The 14,945-nt window shown below is 43.1% G+C and overlaps 1 protein-coding gene across 2 annotated transcripts in view; it reads left to right on the forward strand.

The window, feature by feature from the left end:
- Positions 1 to 11,803, forward strand: part of LOC132838006 (E3 ubiquitin-protein ligase TRIM62-like) — a 44,362-nt gene extending 32,559 nt beyond the window's left edge. The window contains exons 4-7 of one of the 2 annotated variants that reach the window (XM_060858082.1): positions 2,998 to 3,254; positions 3,399 to 3,443; positions 3,803 to 3,918; positions 7,645 to 11,803. In XM_060858082.1, the coding sequence (XP_060714065.1) occupies positions 2,998 to 3,254; positions 3,399 to 3,443; positions 3,803 to 3,918; positions 7,645 to 8,195 (969 nt within the window). In that variant the 3' untranslated portion in view covers positions 8,196 to 11,803. The remainder of the gene's footprint in view (positions 1 to 2,997; positions 3,255 to 3,398; positions 3,444 to 3,802; positions 3,919 to 7,644) is intronic. The other variant, XM_060858083.1, reaches the window with a different exon arrangement.
- Positions 11,804 to 14,945: the final 3,142 nt, after the last annotated feature.

A 14,945-nucleotide genomic window follows, 5' to 3' on the forward strand; every position in this document is an offset into this window, starting at 1 on the left:
TTCACCAAACTCGAACAAACCGGTTTCATCTCCTCACCGAGCGAGGCTGTTTATGGGTTTCATCACCGTCGATGCGTCTGATCGAGAGGCTCTGCGGGGAGGTGGGCTTGATTAGCAGATGCACAGGGGAGCGAGCTGCAGGAAGACCTAGCATCTGCAGGCTAGGAGACTTTAAATAGCTCATAGCTCTCGTAGTCTCTGCCTGAAGTAGAGCTCTCATGGAGCTCAACATCAAGTGCTCGACATCATTAGAGCGTCACTAAACACCGCTCATACATCAGGCATCACCAGGTGTGCAATCCTGCCTATGGGAATAGAGCAGATCCTCACTCAGTTGGGGGTTAGAAGGATCTTAATGAGATTTCAGCCTCTATGGGGCTTTTTACACCTGGTCACTTCATGCGTTATCTGTGATCGGATAGCTATCCGATGGTAAAAAGACCAGGTCTAAATGCCCTGCGAAACGTTTTCAAAAGTCTAAATGCCCTCCGAAACGTTTTCAAAAGTCTAAATGCCCTCCGAAACGTTTTCAAAAGTCTAAATGCCCCCCGAAACGTTTTCAAAAGTCTAAATGCTCTACGAAACATTTCAGAGACGGATATAAATCCGATGGTTCAAACCACTTCAGGAGGTGGTCTGGGACGCATTTCAGATGAAACTGGACAGGTGTAAATGAATGTGGTTGTTCAAGCCACATACGTCAGCGCTAAACTCCTCCCAAACGGAAGTACGTCACTCGCAGGTGAGTCGCGAGTCGTGTATCGCTGTTAAGTAAACGCTGTTTTTTGTAACATAAACGTCGTAACGAGTTTTTTTTGTCTTCTTTTCGATCGCATTCTGAAAACCGCACACACCAAAGCGTGTTCCATTTCAATTACCCCGGAAATGAGGTAAAATATATTAGCGTTTTGGGAGGGAGCAGAAAGATCGGATTGATATCTGATTCGCCAAGACACATTTATGTGGCCTAATGTAAATGGAACAGTTTTAACAAATCAGATAGCTATCGGATCAGAGAAAACACACAAAGTGACCAGGTGTAAAAAGGCGCTATGACGAGATCAGGTGCTATGACGATGAACAGAGCAGTGTTTTTGTTTTCTTTTAATTTGAAGATTACACGCAGGTAAACGCAGCTTTGTAGTTAACTACGTGCCTCTGTTTGTCTCTTTCCTCTAACTTGATGAGACAACATGCTGATATCAAGGAGGCAGAATGTTGCAGCAGTGTCTTGTGTGAGAAAGATCTTTTTTCCCTGTGCGGTGGTGGATTTCCTTCTTTGCACTCTAATGGACATGATTCTCTTTAGTTTTTCCACCCCGTTGCCACCCACCACCCAACTTCCCCCTTACAGTTTTGACTTCAGACCTTCACAATTCTTCGCTCATCTTCCCAACAAAAGTGCACAGCGGTTTAATACCCAGCATTCATCTACCTGACCGCTTGCTCACAAGCCAGCACACGCTGTCCAAGACTTACACCAAAGATGCAGTTTGATCTCCAGACAGCTTGATCTTATCTGCACCGTCGACACGTCTATGCCTTTCGGTGTTTCGTAAGCCTGACAAAATGATTGCGCTTCAACGGGTTATCGCATGCCGTAGCAGTATTCAGTTCACCACTCTGATTGGTCAGAAGGCTTCATTTAAATTAACATCTACTGGACAGTAATGAAGGTTTGTATTGATGCTGTTGTTCTTAATACAGTGTTGTTTCCATAGTAACGGCCCATTTAAGATCCACATGAGCAGTTTTTTAAGCCGGTAGAAAGAGTCTTGTCAGAGGTTACGCTGTAGATTTTGAGACGTATTCAGGATGTTGTATTTTGCAGTTTCTAGCTACTGCAATGTAAGAGATAACAGGAACACACTTGCTAGCTGATTTGTAAGAAGAGTAAAATTAAACGAATCCTTTTCAGCATGGTTACAGAAGAAACGACACATTACTTTGTGTTTTATTCTTTACTTAAAGGTGGGGTCTCCGTTGTTTGAAAGCCAATGTTGACATATAAAATCACCAAAACAAACACGCCCCAACCCAAATGGATCCCACCCCTGTATTGATAGCTCCGCCCACACATACATACGTAACCCAGGCGACTAATGGAAAGAAATGTGTCTTTATCATAGCTGAAGTGAAGAACAATACGATTGTAGATAAACAAACAAGTAAAAATGACACACAAGCATAATCATGTAAAGGACAAAGACATATATTAGTTCTGTGTAACAAAGCAAAACCAACGTTACTCACCTATCGAGAAGGAAAAAAGCGCCTCGGCGTCTTAAGTAAAGTTGGTCACATATTCACAGATTGGAGTTTCCTGAGTCAATAACTCCTGAGCTAAACACTGTTACTACACAAAACACGGTTGTAGCTGCGTCTCTACATTACTACGATAGAAAAGAGGTGTTATTTGTGTAGTAACAGTGTTTAGCTCAGGAGTTATTGACTCAGGAAACTCCAATCTGTGAATATGTGACCAACTTCCTGCTCCTTCAGTTCTCTCCAGCGCTGGAAAGCTGATCCTATATTAACACGTCCTACTTCTTACCTTATCGTAAGTCTTTCTTCTCTTTCTTTCTTTGTTTTTATCCTCCATGTCAATGTTAAAACCGCTTTCTGCTAATGTCACACATGCGCACTGAACACTCTCTCCACCCGTATTGACAAGACACGCCCCTTTCTGCTCATTGGCTGCACGTTGGTTTTGTTTTTATTTTGTTTGTTTTCCCGACTCAGTTTTCTGAAGCATTTCTCAAACAACGGAGACCCCACCTTTTAAAGACGTTAATGTTTATAAAAAGTGGCCTTTTCTTTCTACTTTACCAGTCTGATTAAATGTATTCTTTTTTTTTTTTTAACCTCCACCTTGCCTTTAATATACAACTAATTAAACGGTGGTTATGTACTTATAGCGTGGCTTACCGATGTTCATATTTACTCTAAATGAATTCATAATCATGTTATATTTTCCCTCTTCACCCGTCTGTGCAGTCGTCAGCTAAAAGCCTGCGAGCTACGATCGGCGAGGCGTTTGAGCGGCTGCACCGCTTCCTGCGCGAGAGGCAGAAGAGCATGCTGGAGGAACTGGAGGCTGACACGGCTCGCACCCTGTCCGACATCGAGCACAAGATCCAGCGCTACAGCCAGCAGCTCCGCGACGTCAAGGAGGGCATCCAGATCCTTCAGGAGAAGCTCAGCGAACCCGGACGGCACGAGTTTCTGGAAGGAGTAGCGCTCACAGCCGAAAGGTGGGGCGAGGACGGTGGACGAGGTGGGAGGGGTTTGGGAGGAGGGGTTTCAGAGGGAAAGTGATAAGGGAGGGAGGGGTTTAAACAGTGGTTCGTTTTTCAGTCTATAACGCCTTGTCTCCTTCTCTTATAAACGCTGGTCAGAGAGCAAGTGATTCGTGGAAGGTATTGCTGGTGGAAGATACCAAGGCAAGTCAGGATATTTAAAACTAAAATTTCTAATTCGGTGTGTTTTTGTGATAAGTTGACGGAGACAAGTAGACAAGAGTGTAGAGCTGATAGGAGCAGCAGTAGTCGGGGATGAACAGGTTCCTTCTGTAAATATTTACAGCATTGCTTGATGTATGAACGTCCTTCTGGCTTTTTTTTTTCTTTGTATTTTAACATGTAGAGCAGACGAGTGACCATACGGACGAGTGCATGGTGTTAGAAATGTGAGGTCTTATCACAGGTCTAATAGCTGTGTTTTGGGGATTCGTGAGTGTCCTGTTAAACAATAAGGACAATTTACACGTTAACAGAACAAGTATTTTCTTGTTTCTCTACAGAATAAAAGGCAAAATACACGAAACCAACCTTACCTACGAAGACTTTCCGACATCTAAATACATGGGTCCGTTACAGTACACCATCTGGAAGTCTCTGTTTCAGGATATCAATCCAGGTAACATTCCATTTCCTATATATACTTTTCCTGAAATTCCTCAAACAGGGATCCGTCGACATTGCCGGCGTCTCAGCAGCACTCAGGATTCGAGTGTTTCGTGCAAGGTGACGTTATTTATTTATTTATTTATTTATTTTTTCTGTATTCTGTTTTATGATGGTTTCCAATTTATCAACTCACAAAACTGTTCATTAATGATTAAAAGGTGTTTTTTCTTTTTCTCTCTCCTTGTTGGCTGAAATATTTCTTTGGCATTCTTATATGAATATAGTAACTGCTGTTAAATATATTATATCGTCGCTGTCGGGCGGAAACCTCGTATGTCCAAATTTGTTCAATTTCATATTTGTTCACATATCGATGCTATTGGTCAGTCCCCACGTGGGTCTGTTATTTTTACAAGTTATTAACCAATCTAAAGTCTTGAAAATAGCTTGAGCGCAAATCTCATAACTCCATTGGACACTTCAACTGTCCACCTCTTCCTCACTCCGCGGGAGAGCTTCACGGCATATTTCTCCTCAAGAAGAGTCGCAACGAATCAACACGTCTTCTGAGGTAAATGTCTTCAAAACACTGGGCTCAAAGAAAAAAAAATCTTGACCCCCGGCTAGTTCTGGTGCTCGTCTGAGGACAGGAATTTAGCGCAAGACAAACCACTGCAACGCGGACTAAACCCTGTGTACTGCAGATAAGGTACGGCGTTTTTTTAATTTCCTGAAAAATAACGGTTTTGGAGATACGAGGATTCCGCCCGACAGCGACGATATGTATGTTTAATATTGGGATTTATAGGATCTATTAAATATCATGAAACATACATCACCCTGCTCTTTTATATAATATATAATTAATTTATTATACAATATAATTACAATAAGGGTACAGCTTTTATATGTACGTATGCATACATACATATACACACATGGATCGTTTTTTTTTTAATTTAATAATAATAATGTATTATTAATGATCTTTTACTTAATTTTTATTTATTTATTTTTGCATTGTTTACTGTTTGTGTAAAAACCTTTTATAAAGAGTTTGAAGAGTTGTGTTCTGGTGAGTTTTGTCATATTGCTCCGGACAACTTAGCCAGGGTTTGGTATGAGGTCGACGACACGATATCGACGTCTTTAAACACGGCCGGCGCTTGATTTTATCTCTTAACGCTGCATTCCGTTTTGCTTTATGACACATCATGATTTTTTGTGGAAAAAGCGCTCTTATTTTGAAGTTAGCTTCTGTTACGCTGCTGATATACAACATTATCGCAGCATCTGGAAAGAACAGACGTGGTGCAGATAAAAAAACTACAGCACAGAATTTTGGCTTTTGGTTCAGTTGTTTAGTAAGAGAATGGAAGCAAATGTGATTTCTGATGAGCTTTATCACTCTATCTGCTCCTTCACCCGTTTCTCCAGTTAAAGCAGAGAAAGAAAGAAAAAAAAAAACCTCACGCTCTTCAATCAGTTCTCCAATTGTGAATCATGACGGCGACTGAAACGAGCCTCCTAGACTGAGTGGAGAATGAAACAATCAGCACAGATCCATGTCTAGAGATCTCAGTAATGACACCGCAGCACCTACCCTGTAGTGCAGAGATGGATTTTTGGGATTATTAGAGAGACGTCTGATCGGTTTTCTTTCCTTTCTTTTTTTTTGGGGGGGTAATTCTTTAGCTTTTCTTCAGCCTATTCTCCAGGGTGTTCTCTCTCTCTCTCTCTCTCTCTCTCTGTCTCTCTCTCTCTCTGTGTTTCTCTCTCTCTGTCTCTCTCTCTGTGTCTCTCTCTGTCTCTCTCTCTCTCTCTCTCTGTCTCTCTCTCTCTCTGTCTCTCTCTCTCTCTCTCTCTCTCTCTCTCTCTCTCTCTCTCTCTCTCTCTCTCTGTGTTTCTCTCTCTCTGTCTCTCTCTCTGTGTCTCTCTCTGTCTCTCTCTCTGTCTCTCTCTCTGTCTCTCTGTGTGTGTGTTTAGAGAGAGGCAGCCTGAAATATTAATGTGCTACCTGATGCTCAAACTGTCATTGAATGGAAACAACATCCCATCCTCTGTCCCTGCTCCAAGCTCAGCTATAAATAGGACGGATGGAAAGCTTTCAGGGATTTTTCCTCCTCCTCGGTGTGTGTGTGTGTGTGTGTGTGTGTGTGTGTGGCTGGAGGGAAACAACGCAGTGTTGTTTAGACGTGAATATTTCCACACCAGCCTCATGTGAGTGCAGGGAAGAACATTGGAGTATGAGAGAGAGAGAGAGAACGAGTGAGTGAGTGAACATGTCTCTGTGCATTGTGTAAGTGTTGCCTCACGTTGCCTCCATGGTGAAGCCACCCAGCGTGCTTCAGGAGTGAACACCGTGCAGCTGGGGGCTCAGTGTTACCCTCACAATTAGCCAGATGTTTCAGCACTCAGACGTCACTAGTTTTGTTGAAGCAGTGTTTATTTCTCATATTTCTGTCATTATGGGATTTCATTGATAAATTTTAATTTTGATCAAACTTAATTATTTTTTAAGTGTTTTTTTTAGTCACTCCAGCACACTGCCAGGACACTCCCATAACCCACCCCCAGCGCACTCCCATAACCCACCCCAGCGCTCTCCCATAACCCACCACAGCGCACTCCCATAACACCCCCCAGCGCTCTCCCATAACCCACCCCAGCGCTCTCCCATAACCCACCCCCAGCGCTCTCCCATAACCCACCCCAGCGCACTCCCATAACCCACCACAGCGCACTCCCATAACCCACCCCAGCGCTCTCCCATAACCCACCCGAGCGCACTCCCATAACACCCCCCAGCGCACTCCCATAACCCACCCCAGCCCACTCCCATAACCCGCCCCAGCCCACTCCCATAACCCACCCCAGCGCACTCCCAGTAGACTCCCACTTAGACTTGTATATTTATATAAAGCGTGAGGAAAGGGTGATTGTTAGTAAATTTCAGCTGTCCTTCATGTGATGGTTATTTACATGCAGGAACCAAGCTTTCTAACACTCACCTCTACCTCAAGGGCAACGTTTTTTATATATATAAATTCCCTCCACATTCTCCAGCCACCACAATACCTCTGGGCATTGTAGCAGAGAAACAGACAAGCATACAGAGCAGCGCTCTCTCTCTCTCTCTCTCTCTCTCTCTCTCTCTCTCTCTCTCTCTCTGTGTCACTGTGTGTGTGCGCGCTTGGAATTTGAAGATGGAATGAGAGAGAGTTAGAGTTTGTCAGATGAAAGCAGTCACGGTGTGGCGGTCGTGAGTTTGGTGGAGTGGAGGTGGGCGCTGTGAGTAAAAATGTTTCTGCTTAGAGCTGGGTGGAGGAGCTGTATCAGCACTTATGAGTGAAGATGGGGATCTCTCTCCCTCTCTCCCTCTCTCTCTCTCTCTCCCTCTCACTCTCTCTCTCTCTCTCTCTCTCTCTCTCTTTCACTAGCAGCCAGGGAAAGAGCAGCTAATTTTTTTTTTCTCAAACTAATGAACGTCCTGAATGTTTTGTTCGTTTTGACGGCAGAGTGATGATGGACGTAGGTAAAGGGGAAAAGTCTAAATCTTTTAAACCTGCAGCCTAGATACATGTAAACTTTTTTAGTTCTAGATTATAATAATAATAATAATATATGCAATCGAATATTTAGCTAAGGACCTCGGATCATTCTAAATAATTCAGAAAGCAAAGTATTTATCATTTTTTTTTTCGTTTCGTTTTGTTTTTTTTCCCCTACGTTCCAGTGCCTGCCGCTTTGACCCTGGACCCGCTGACAGCGCACCAGAGGCTGATTCTGTCTGACGACTGCACCATAGTGGCGTACGGTAACCTGCACCCACAGCCTCTGCAGGACTCACCACGCCGCTTTGATGTTGAGGTGTCTGTACTGGGGGCAGAGGGCTTCTGCTCAGGAGTGCACTACTGGGAGGTGATGGTCTCGGAGAAGACCCAGTGGATGATCGGCGTGGCCAACGAGACGGTCAGCCGCAAGGGCAGCATCCAGATCAGCCCGAGCCGTGGCTTCTACTGCATCGTCATGCATGATGGCAACCAGTACAGCGCCTGCACCGAGCCCTGGACCCGCCTCAATGTCAAGAGCAAGCTGGAGAAAGTGGGCGTGTACCTAGACTACCCCAAAGGCCTGCTAGTCTTCTACAACGCCGACGACATGTCCTGGCTCTACACGTACCGAGAGAAGTTCCCAGCAAAGCTGTTCCCGTACTTCAGCCCCGGACAGAGTCACGCTAACGGAAAGAACGTGCAGCCGTTACGGATCAACACCGTGCGACTATAAGCTGCTCTTCTGATTCAACCTGAAGTCTTCAAAAGACCAGTAGTGTTTGGTTTTTGTTGTTTTGGTGCTTTATTTTTAAGTTCTGGCTCAGAACAGCAGACGCGCTTTACAGCACCGTGACCTCAAATATTTTACAGTTCCAGTTTTCGGCAGTGCGGTGCGTCGGGAACGGCCGGGGAATCCGTATACTTTCTGATGCGACGTTTCCTCTGTGGGCTTTTTGTACATTCGGTATTTCTGGTCATTTGTAATCGTGCCGTGGCTCTCTTGCTCTCCCAGCTGCTTCACACACACACACACGCACACACACACGCACGCACACACGCACGCACACGCACGCACACACGCACACACGCACACACGCACGCACACACACACACACACACACACACACACACACACACACACACACACACACACACTCCATCTCATATCCTGTCAGCCTCCAGAGGCCAAGTGCTCACTCTCAGCCCTCTTCTGCTTGGAGAGAGGGATAGAAAGCACGCGAGTGTGAGCGAGAGATGGAGAGAGCGAGGGAGAGCACTTCTGTTGTATCGGAGCTCAAAATGTGAAAGGTGTTGCTTTTTATTCATTGTGCAGTCATTTCTGTCATGTTCTGTGGAATGTCCTGTACTCAAGACCACTATTCTTTATTCTTTTCTCTTCTTTATTTTATCTTCTGCATTTCCCTGTGATTAATGAGATAAGATTGTGTGTGTGTGTGTGTGTTTAAGGATTTTATTCTCTACCGTTCACCCCTGTGATGAGGTAATGAGAATGGCACGTCTTCTGCTGCTCAGGTGACCTTTATCCACGTCTGCGGTCTTTGCAGTCGGCCAGCGGTAATTGCGGTGTCCGGGGGTGGGGGCGTGTGTGAGTTTGAGGCGAGTCTGTCTCTAACACTCGTATTTTATGTCCTGTTTGAGATTCAGGACACAGCAGGAAGAACGAACTCACGTCACCTGGGCGTTAAGTAAAGAATCAAACTCATCAGAGTCAGTGCTACAACACAAGAGCGAAATATTTTGCCCACGCTGAAGTGTTTTATTTCTCTTATACCACAGCCTGCGATAACAATTCAACAATTTAATGTTGGGAAACATTCGTTATAGCAGCTGTTAACAGTTCACTTCACCAGCATCTCATTTTCTTCAGGTTTAGAAAAAATGAGAAACCAAAATAATAATAATAATAATAATAATAATAATAATAATAATAACAACCCAGTTTTTTAATGTTACAGAAAAAAAATCACAATTTTCTGTTCTCTGAACCACAGACTTTCCTGTGGTGTGCGTTAAAAAAAATAAATAAATACATAAAAAATAAAAATCACCATATCAACGATTTTATTTTCCAATGAATTTTTGCTATATTGCAGTTTATTTGTCTTAGTTTTCTTAGTTTTCTATACAAGTCCCTATGACCGAGCTGTTACTATAGAAATGATAACCACTCAAAAGGCTGTGGTATAAAACACGCCACGTCTGAGCGCACCGTCGGTGATCGAGTGACTCCGCACTCTTCTTGTCCCGTTCACGTCGTTTAAAACGTTTATTTCTAACGTTCCTTCATTCCGAGCCATGCTTTTATTTTCCTGGACGTCTGACTGAGACGGTCAGCGTGTTGAAACAAGCGAGGGCTGTTACTGCGTCGGGCCATCTGTCACCTCGAGCACGTTTAAGAGGCAGAAACGGTGCCGAGGCAGTCGCTTGATTTTCACAAATTCAAACTCGATCCATTCCATGTATATTAAAAAAAAAGGTAAAAATTCAAGGGCCAAACATTTTAATTTCTATTGTTCATGTAAATAATTAATGTTTTTTTTTTGTCTCTTGTGGTGTGTTGAGTGAAGTCAGAGCTCATAGAGTCTCACACACATTGTTTTTTTCCTAAAGAACCCCGTTTACGAACGCACTTTGTTCCTTTGTCCCGAACCGTCGTCCTCACCACTGCAGCGTAAACGTTCGCTACGGAGAAATTCTCCACGGCTTCGTTTTATAAACCCTGCCTTCTTTTGTGTTAACGCTTCAGGGAGACTTTACAATTTCTTTTTTTTTTTTATTTGTGCCTTTGTTCCCACAACAGCAATAATAACACTTTCACGTATCACAACGTAACAGGAACTAAAGGAACTAAAAAAAAGGTGCCCTGGACCAAAACCAAAAAAAAAAAAGAGTTGATCATCTGAACTTGTGATGTTTAAAACGAGGCTTTCATGCAAAACTTTAACTTTATATCTGAGACGTTTGACCGGCGAATTCACACGATGCCACGTGAACCAAAAGAAAGCCAAATATCATGAAGTCCGACCTGATAAAGAAACTGAGACGCTCCTGAATATCACGTACTGCTTTTTTTTTTTTTTTGCCCTGCACCTTAATACTACAATTTATAAACAAGTAATTTTCCGTCCTTTCACTTTTCCCTTTTTAACGATTTCTTGTTAGTAAAGTCTGCACCTCTGAGGTGAGGTGAGCAAAGCACAAAACTCACTTTAAACTCTAAACTATTAGTTCTAACTCCCCAGATAAAATTCATGTTTTTTTTTCTTCTTCTTCTTTTTTATTTATATTTATGACGTGAGGACTCGAGGATCCCGGAGGTTCCCCTGTGTTAAAGACAACATAAAACACAGATACGTTCACGGATCCACGAGCGATACTGTATGTTTGAACACACGGGGCTTCGGTTTTTGTTTACCGGGATTTGATTGGCTTGTAAAAAGTACCCCTTCCTAAACAAGCACACTAGCATGCACTCGATTTTAGGACTGAGGATGATGACAGGAAATCCACCCAACCCCATAAGTATTGGCACCATGGTTAAAAAAAATGAAGCCATGATTAAAATGCCAATGCTGTTGTTTGTGCTAAAATTATAGACAGATTCAACAGAACAAGCGATAACTCGAGTACACAAACACCCACCATGTCGATGTCCTCTGTAGCTATCGGTTGTTCTACCATAACTTAAAAATACTAAAAATATTCCAGAATCTGTCGCCGCACGTTAGTGGAAAGTTCCATGTCCAGGAAAAGATTTGTACAAATTGTTAATCCGCTGACCAAGACCACGAGTCTAGAGGATTAAATAGATCTAAATGCGTTTCTTTGACGCTAATGAGCATTAATTATTGGCACCCTCTGTGCTGATGAAGACCAAATGTAAGTGTTTTGCCACCGCTCTTTTTATTTTAATTCCTTGTTCCATGTATTTTGTATCTTGTATCTCTGAACACTTGGGTTATTTATGTGTGTGAGTGTGTGTTTGCTCTATTTGTGTTGAAAGGTTTGGTGTAGCACTGAGCATTATGGGATGTATAATTCAGCACATGTGGAACAGCTGTGTGTACAGTTCATTAGGGCTTCGTATGTCGGTGCTCGTTACTCAGGCCATGAGGTCGGGTGGGTTTTTTTTTGGGAAGCGTGTGAGACATCATTCATTTTACAATGTTTACTCTGATGGTGATGATGAATGTGACGAACGTGTGTCCGGATGACTGACGCTTTGCACCCGTCGTTGTGTAAACGCACTGTGGTGTGCTCTCGCTGCTGGACCTTCATGAAAAGATGTTTTACTCTACGAATAAAGATCGGTGAAACCAGCGACGTGTCGTGTCCTTTCTTTACCGTCGTCCAGATGTTTGTGGGTTTTTTGTTTGTTTGTTTTTTTAACTGCACCTCATTAGGTTCTCCAGCATTGTGTGTTTTTCTGATGCTAACCGTTGTTTTTTTTTTTTTTTTTTTGGCTTCTCGTTCTCTGGCCAACGTCATCCACGTCAGACAAATCGATCCGTCTTGCATTTTTAATCGAATCATTTTAACATGGGAGAGAAACAGCAAGCCAAACTCAGGATGCCGTGTATCAGGAGATCTCCAGTATCACATAATTAATACCATCGTATGGAAACACATTGACCTCTTAAGTTGTTTCCAAGTTATTGTCTTAAATCTACAAAACACAACTGTTTTGATGACATCATACCTCGTGTATATATATCACAGCTTTCTGTTATTAAACGATGTCCGGCTGTGTGTAAAAGTTTACACTCTCTTTATAGTTTCTGGGGAAGAAAAAAAAACAACAACCTGCACTTCAACTTCGTAGCTGTAAACGTCTTAAATTTCAACTTGATGTTTATCAAATTTATTTGCGTTTGATCCTATTATTGTGTGTGAAATTCTACGATCCGGCTTCAATGGAAATCCCACCAGCATTTCACACACACACACACACACACACTTGTGTTATTGACATTTTGCCAGATCGAAATCTACACCTTGTAATTATAAAAGCTATTGTCATCATATCAGTGTGTGTGTTTGTGTGTGAGTGTAATTGTTGATGTGGTGAGAAGAAAAGTGTTTACGTAGCGTTTATAGAAGGAGTCTCCAGTGTCAGCGCTTTGTACTCATCAGAGGTGAAGCTGAGTCTGTGCTTTCTCATAGTGAGACTAAAGACCGGCTAACGACGAAAGACCTGTTCCCGTTTGTCTTAAACAATGTTAAACGGATCTATAAATTGAATCCAAAGTACTACGTATGATTAATTAAACGCCAAAGAGGAATAAAACGCATCAGGACGTGCCGTTATGATAAAGTGATTTCTTTGTGTGGTAACAGCGACTCAGGATCATCACGCCACCTGGTTGCTAATTACCATCGTGTATCAGCTCAACACAGAGTGTTTTATTAGCTCATTACTGAACGTTCTTCCTCCACACGGCTCTGTTATCGCCTTAATGCGATGCAAATGCTGCGGTCGCTATAAATATTCATCCCAGACACTAAGCTGCATGAATCCTATTTGTTGTCGCTTTAACGTGATGCATGTGTGCCTGCGTTCTCTTTTTGTGTGTGTGTGTGTGTGTTAGTGCACTGACTTTTATTCCTATGTGTCTCTGAAGCTCCTGCATGTGTTTGTCTGCACAGGCCTGAATTCTTTGGCAGGTTCAAGTCCTATGCTGTCAGATTAGCATTCGCCCTCAGGCTTCCTAGAGAAAGGAACGTAGAAATCGGTTTGCTGAACCTCCGGTGCGGCTTAGAAGACAAAAAAAAAGAGAGAAGTTTGGAGTGTTGCTTAACCTGTGTTACTCTACAGCTTGTGTTACAGCGTGTGAATGAAGAGGAAATTTCACACCACAGTGCCTGGAGACCTCTGGTGGCGAAAAGTGGAACGTCAGGACTCTCGCGTGGAAGATGTTCAGCCCTAGAAAGTAAGATTAAAATTAAGATTAAGAAAAAGGTGCTTTATAACATCAGACTGCGTCCGAGTTTCAGGATTAACGTGCTGACTTGTAGGAGTTTGAACGTTCAGTCGTCGTATGTAAAGGGGGTGCCAATATTTTTTGCACCACTCACGGAAATCAGTATGGATTTGTTTAAATGAATCTAAAGACTTGTGTGCAGTGTATTAACTATGATTTGATTGCGTTGTTGTTTGTAATATTTTTCTGGCGTTTTTGTGCACCGCGTGCGATGACGCTTTCGTTTCTCCGACGAAAGACAGCAGTGTTTGAACAGTTCGCTGTACAAACACGACGACGGAGGAAAAGAAAGAAAGACAGACAGCTGGATTCCTGAGAGCAGCGAGAGAACGAGTGAAAACAGCCTGTGGTAAACGTTTGATGTATTATTTTCACGGCGTGCCTGCTTCAGCACGTCTTTTCTCTTCTCTCGATCACACACGGGCGTTTTCCTGCGTCTCACCTTCACCACACAGGAACCACCAACTCCAGAAAGGAGTCAAAGGTTTTCCTTTCATCCAGATTCTGAGCTCTGTTTCGGAGGCGTGACGGACACAAGGAGCACGAAATAACCGAGTACGGTTTTGGTGTCGGAATATCACATTATACACATGCTGTTCGGTGCAAAAGTTTGTGCCCCCATGTTGTTTCTGGGCGGGTGTAAAAAAAAAAAAAAAAAAAAGAGCTCCGTACCTGTTTTATTTACAAAACAAACAAACAAACATAAAAACACTTTCGCTCGCAGAGTTAAAAGTCTTAAAGACTCACATTAACATGAGAAGGAAAAAAAAACAACAACCTGCAGCTAATATTAATGTACTGATTTTTAAAAAATTTTTAATATTAATTGTGTTACAAGGGGGCACGGTGGCTTAGTGGTTAGCACGTTCGCCTCACACCTCCAGGGTTGGGGGTTCGATTCCCGCCTCCACCTTGTGTGTGTGGAGTTTGCATGTTCTCCCCGTGCCTCGGGGGTTTCCTCCGGGTACTCCGGTTTCCTCCCCCGGTCCAAAGACATGCATGGTAGGTTGATTGGCATCTCTGGAAAATTGTCCCTAGTGTGTGATTGCGTGAGTGAATGAGAGTGTGTGTGTGTGTGTGCCCTGTGATGGGTTGGCACTCCGTCCAGGGTGTATCCTGCCTTGATGCCCGATGACGCCTGAGATAGGCACAGGCTCCCCGTGACCCGAGGTAGGTCGGATAAGCGGTAGAAAATGAATGAATGAATGAATGAATTGTGTTACATGTGATAATGTAGGATCTAAAGATTTGATAATGTGACATATATCCTGACATCATGCATCTTGTTCGAGACCTCACGGCATTGTATTTGTTTGTTTTTTTTATTTTTCTGGATACCTATAGCTTGAGCATCAGCTGAAGATGATACATCAGGGGCGGTCAACCAGTCAGAGACCAAGAGCCACATTTTTTACTGTGTTACCACAAAGAGCCACATCATACACACGGGCACACATGAACATCACCTTTTTTTTTTCCTA

The sequence above is a fragment of the Tachysurus vachellii genome, chromosome 22 (assembly GCF_030014155.1).
Source record: "Tachysurus vachellii isolate PV-2020 chromosome 22, HZAU_Pvac_v1, whole genome shotgun sequence".
NCBI classification, from domain to species: domain Eukaryota; kingdom Metazoa; phylum Chordata; class Actinopteri; order Siluriformes; family Bagridae; genus Tachysurus; species Tachysurus vachellii.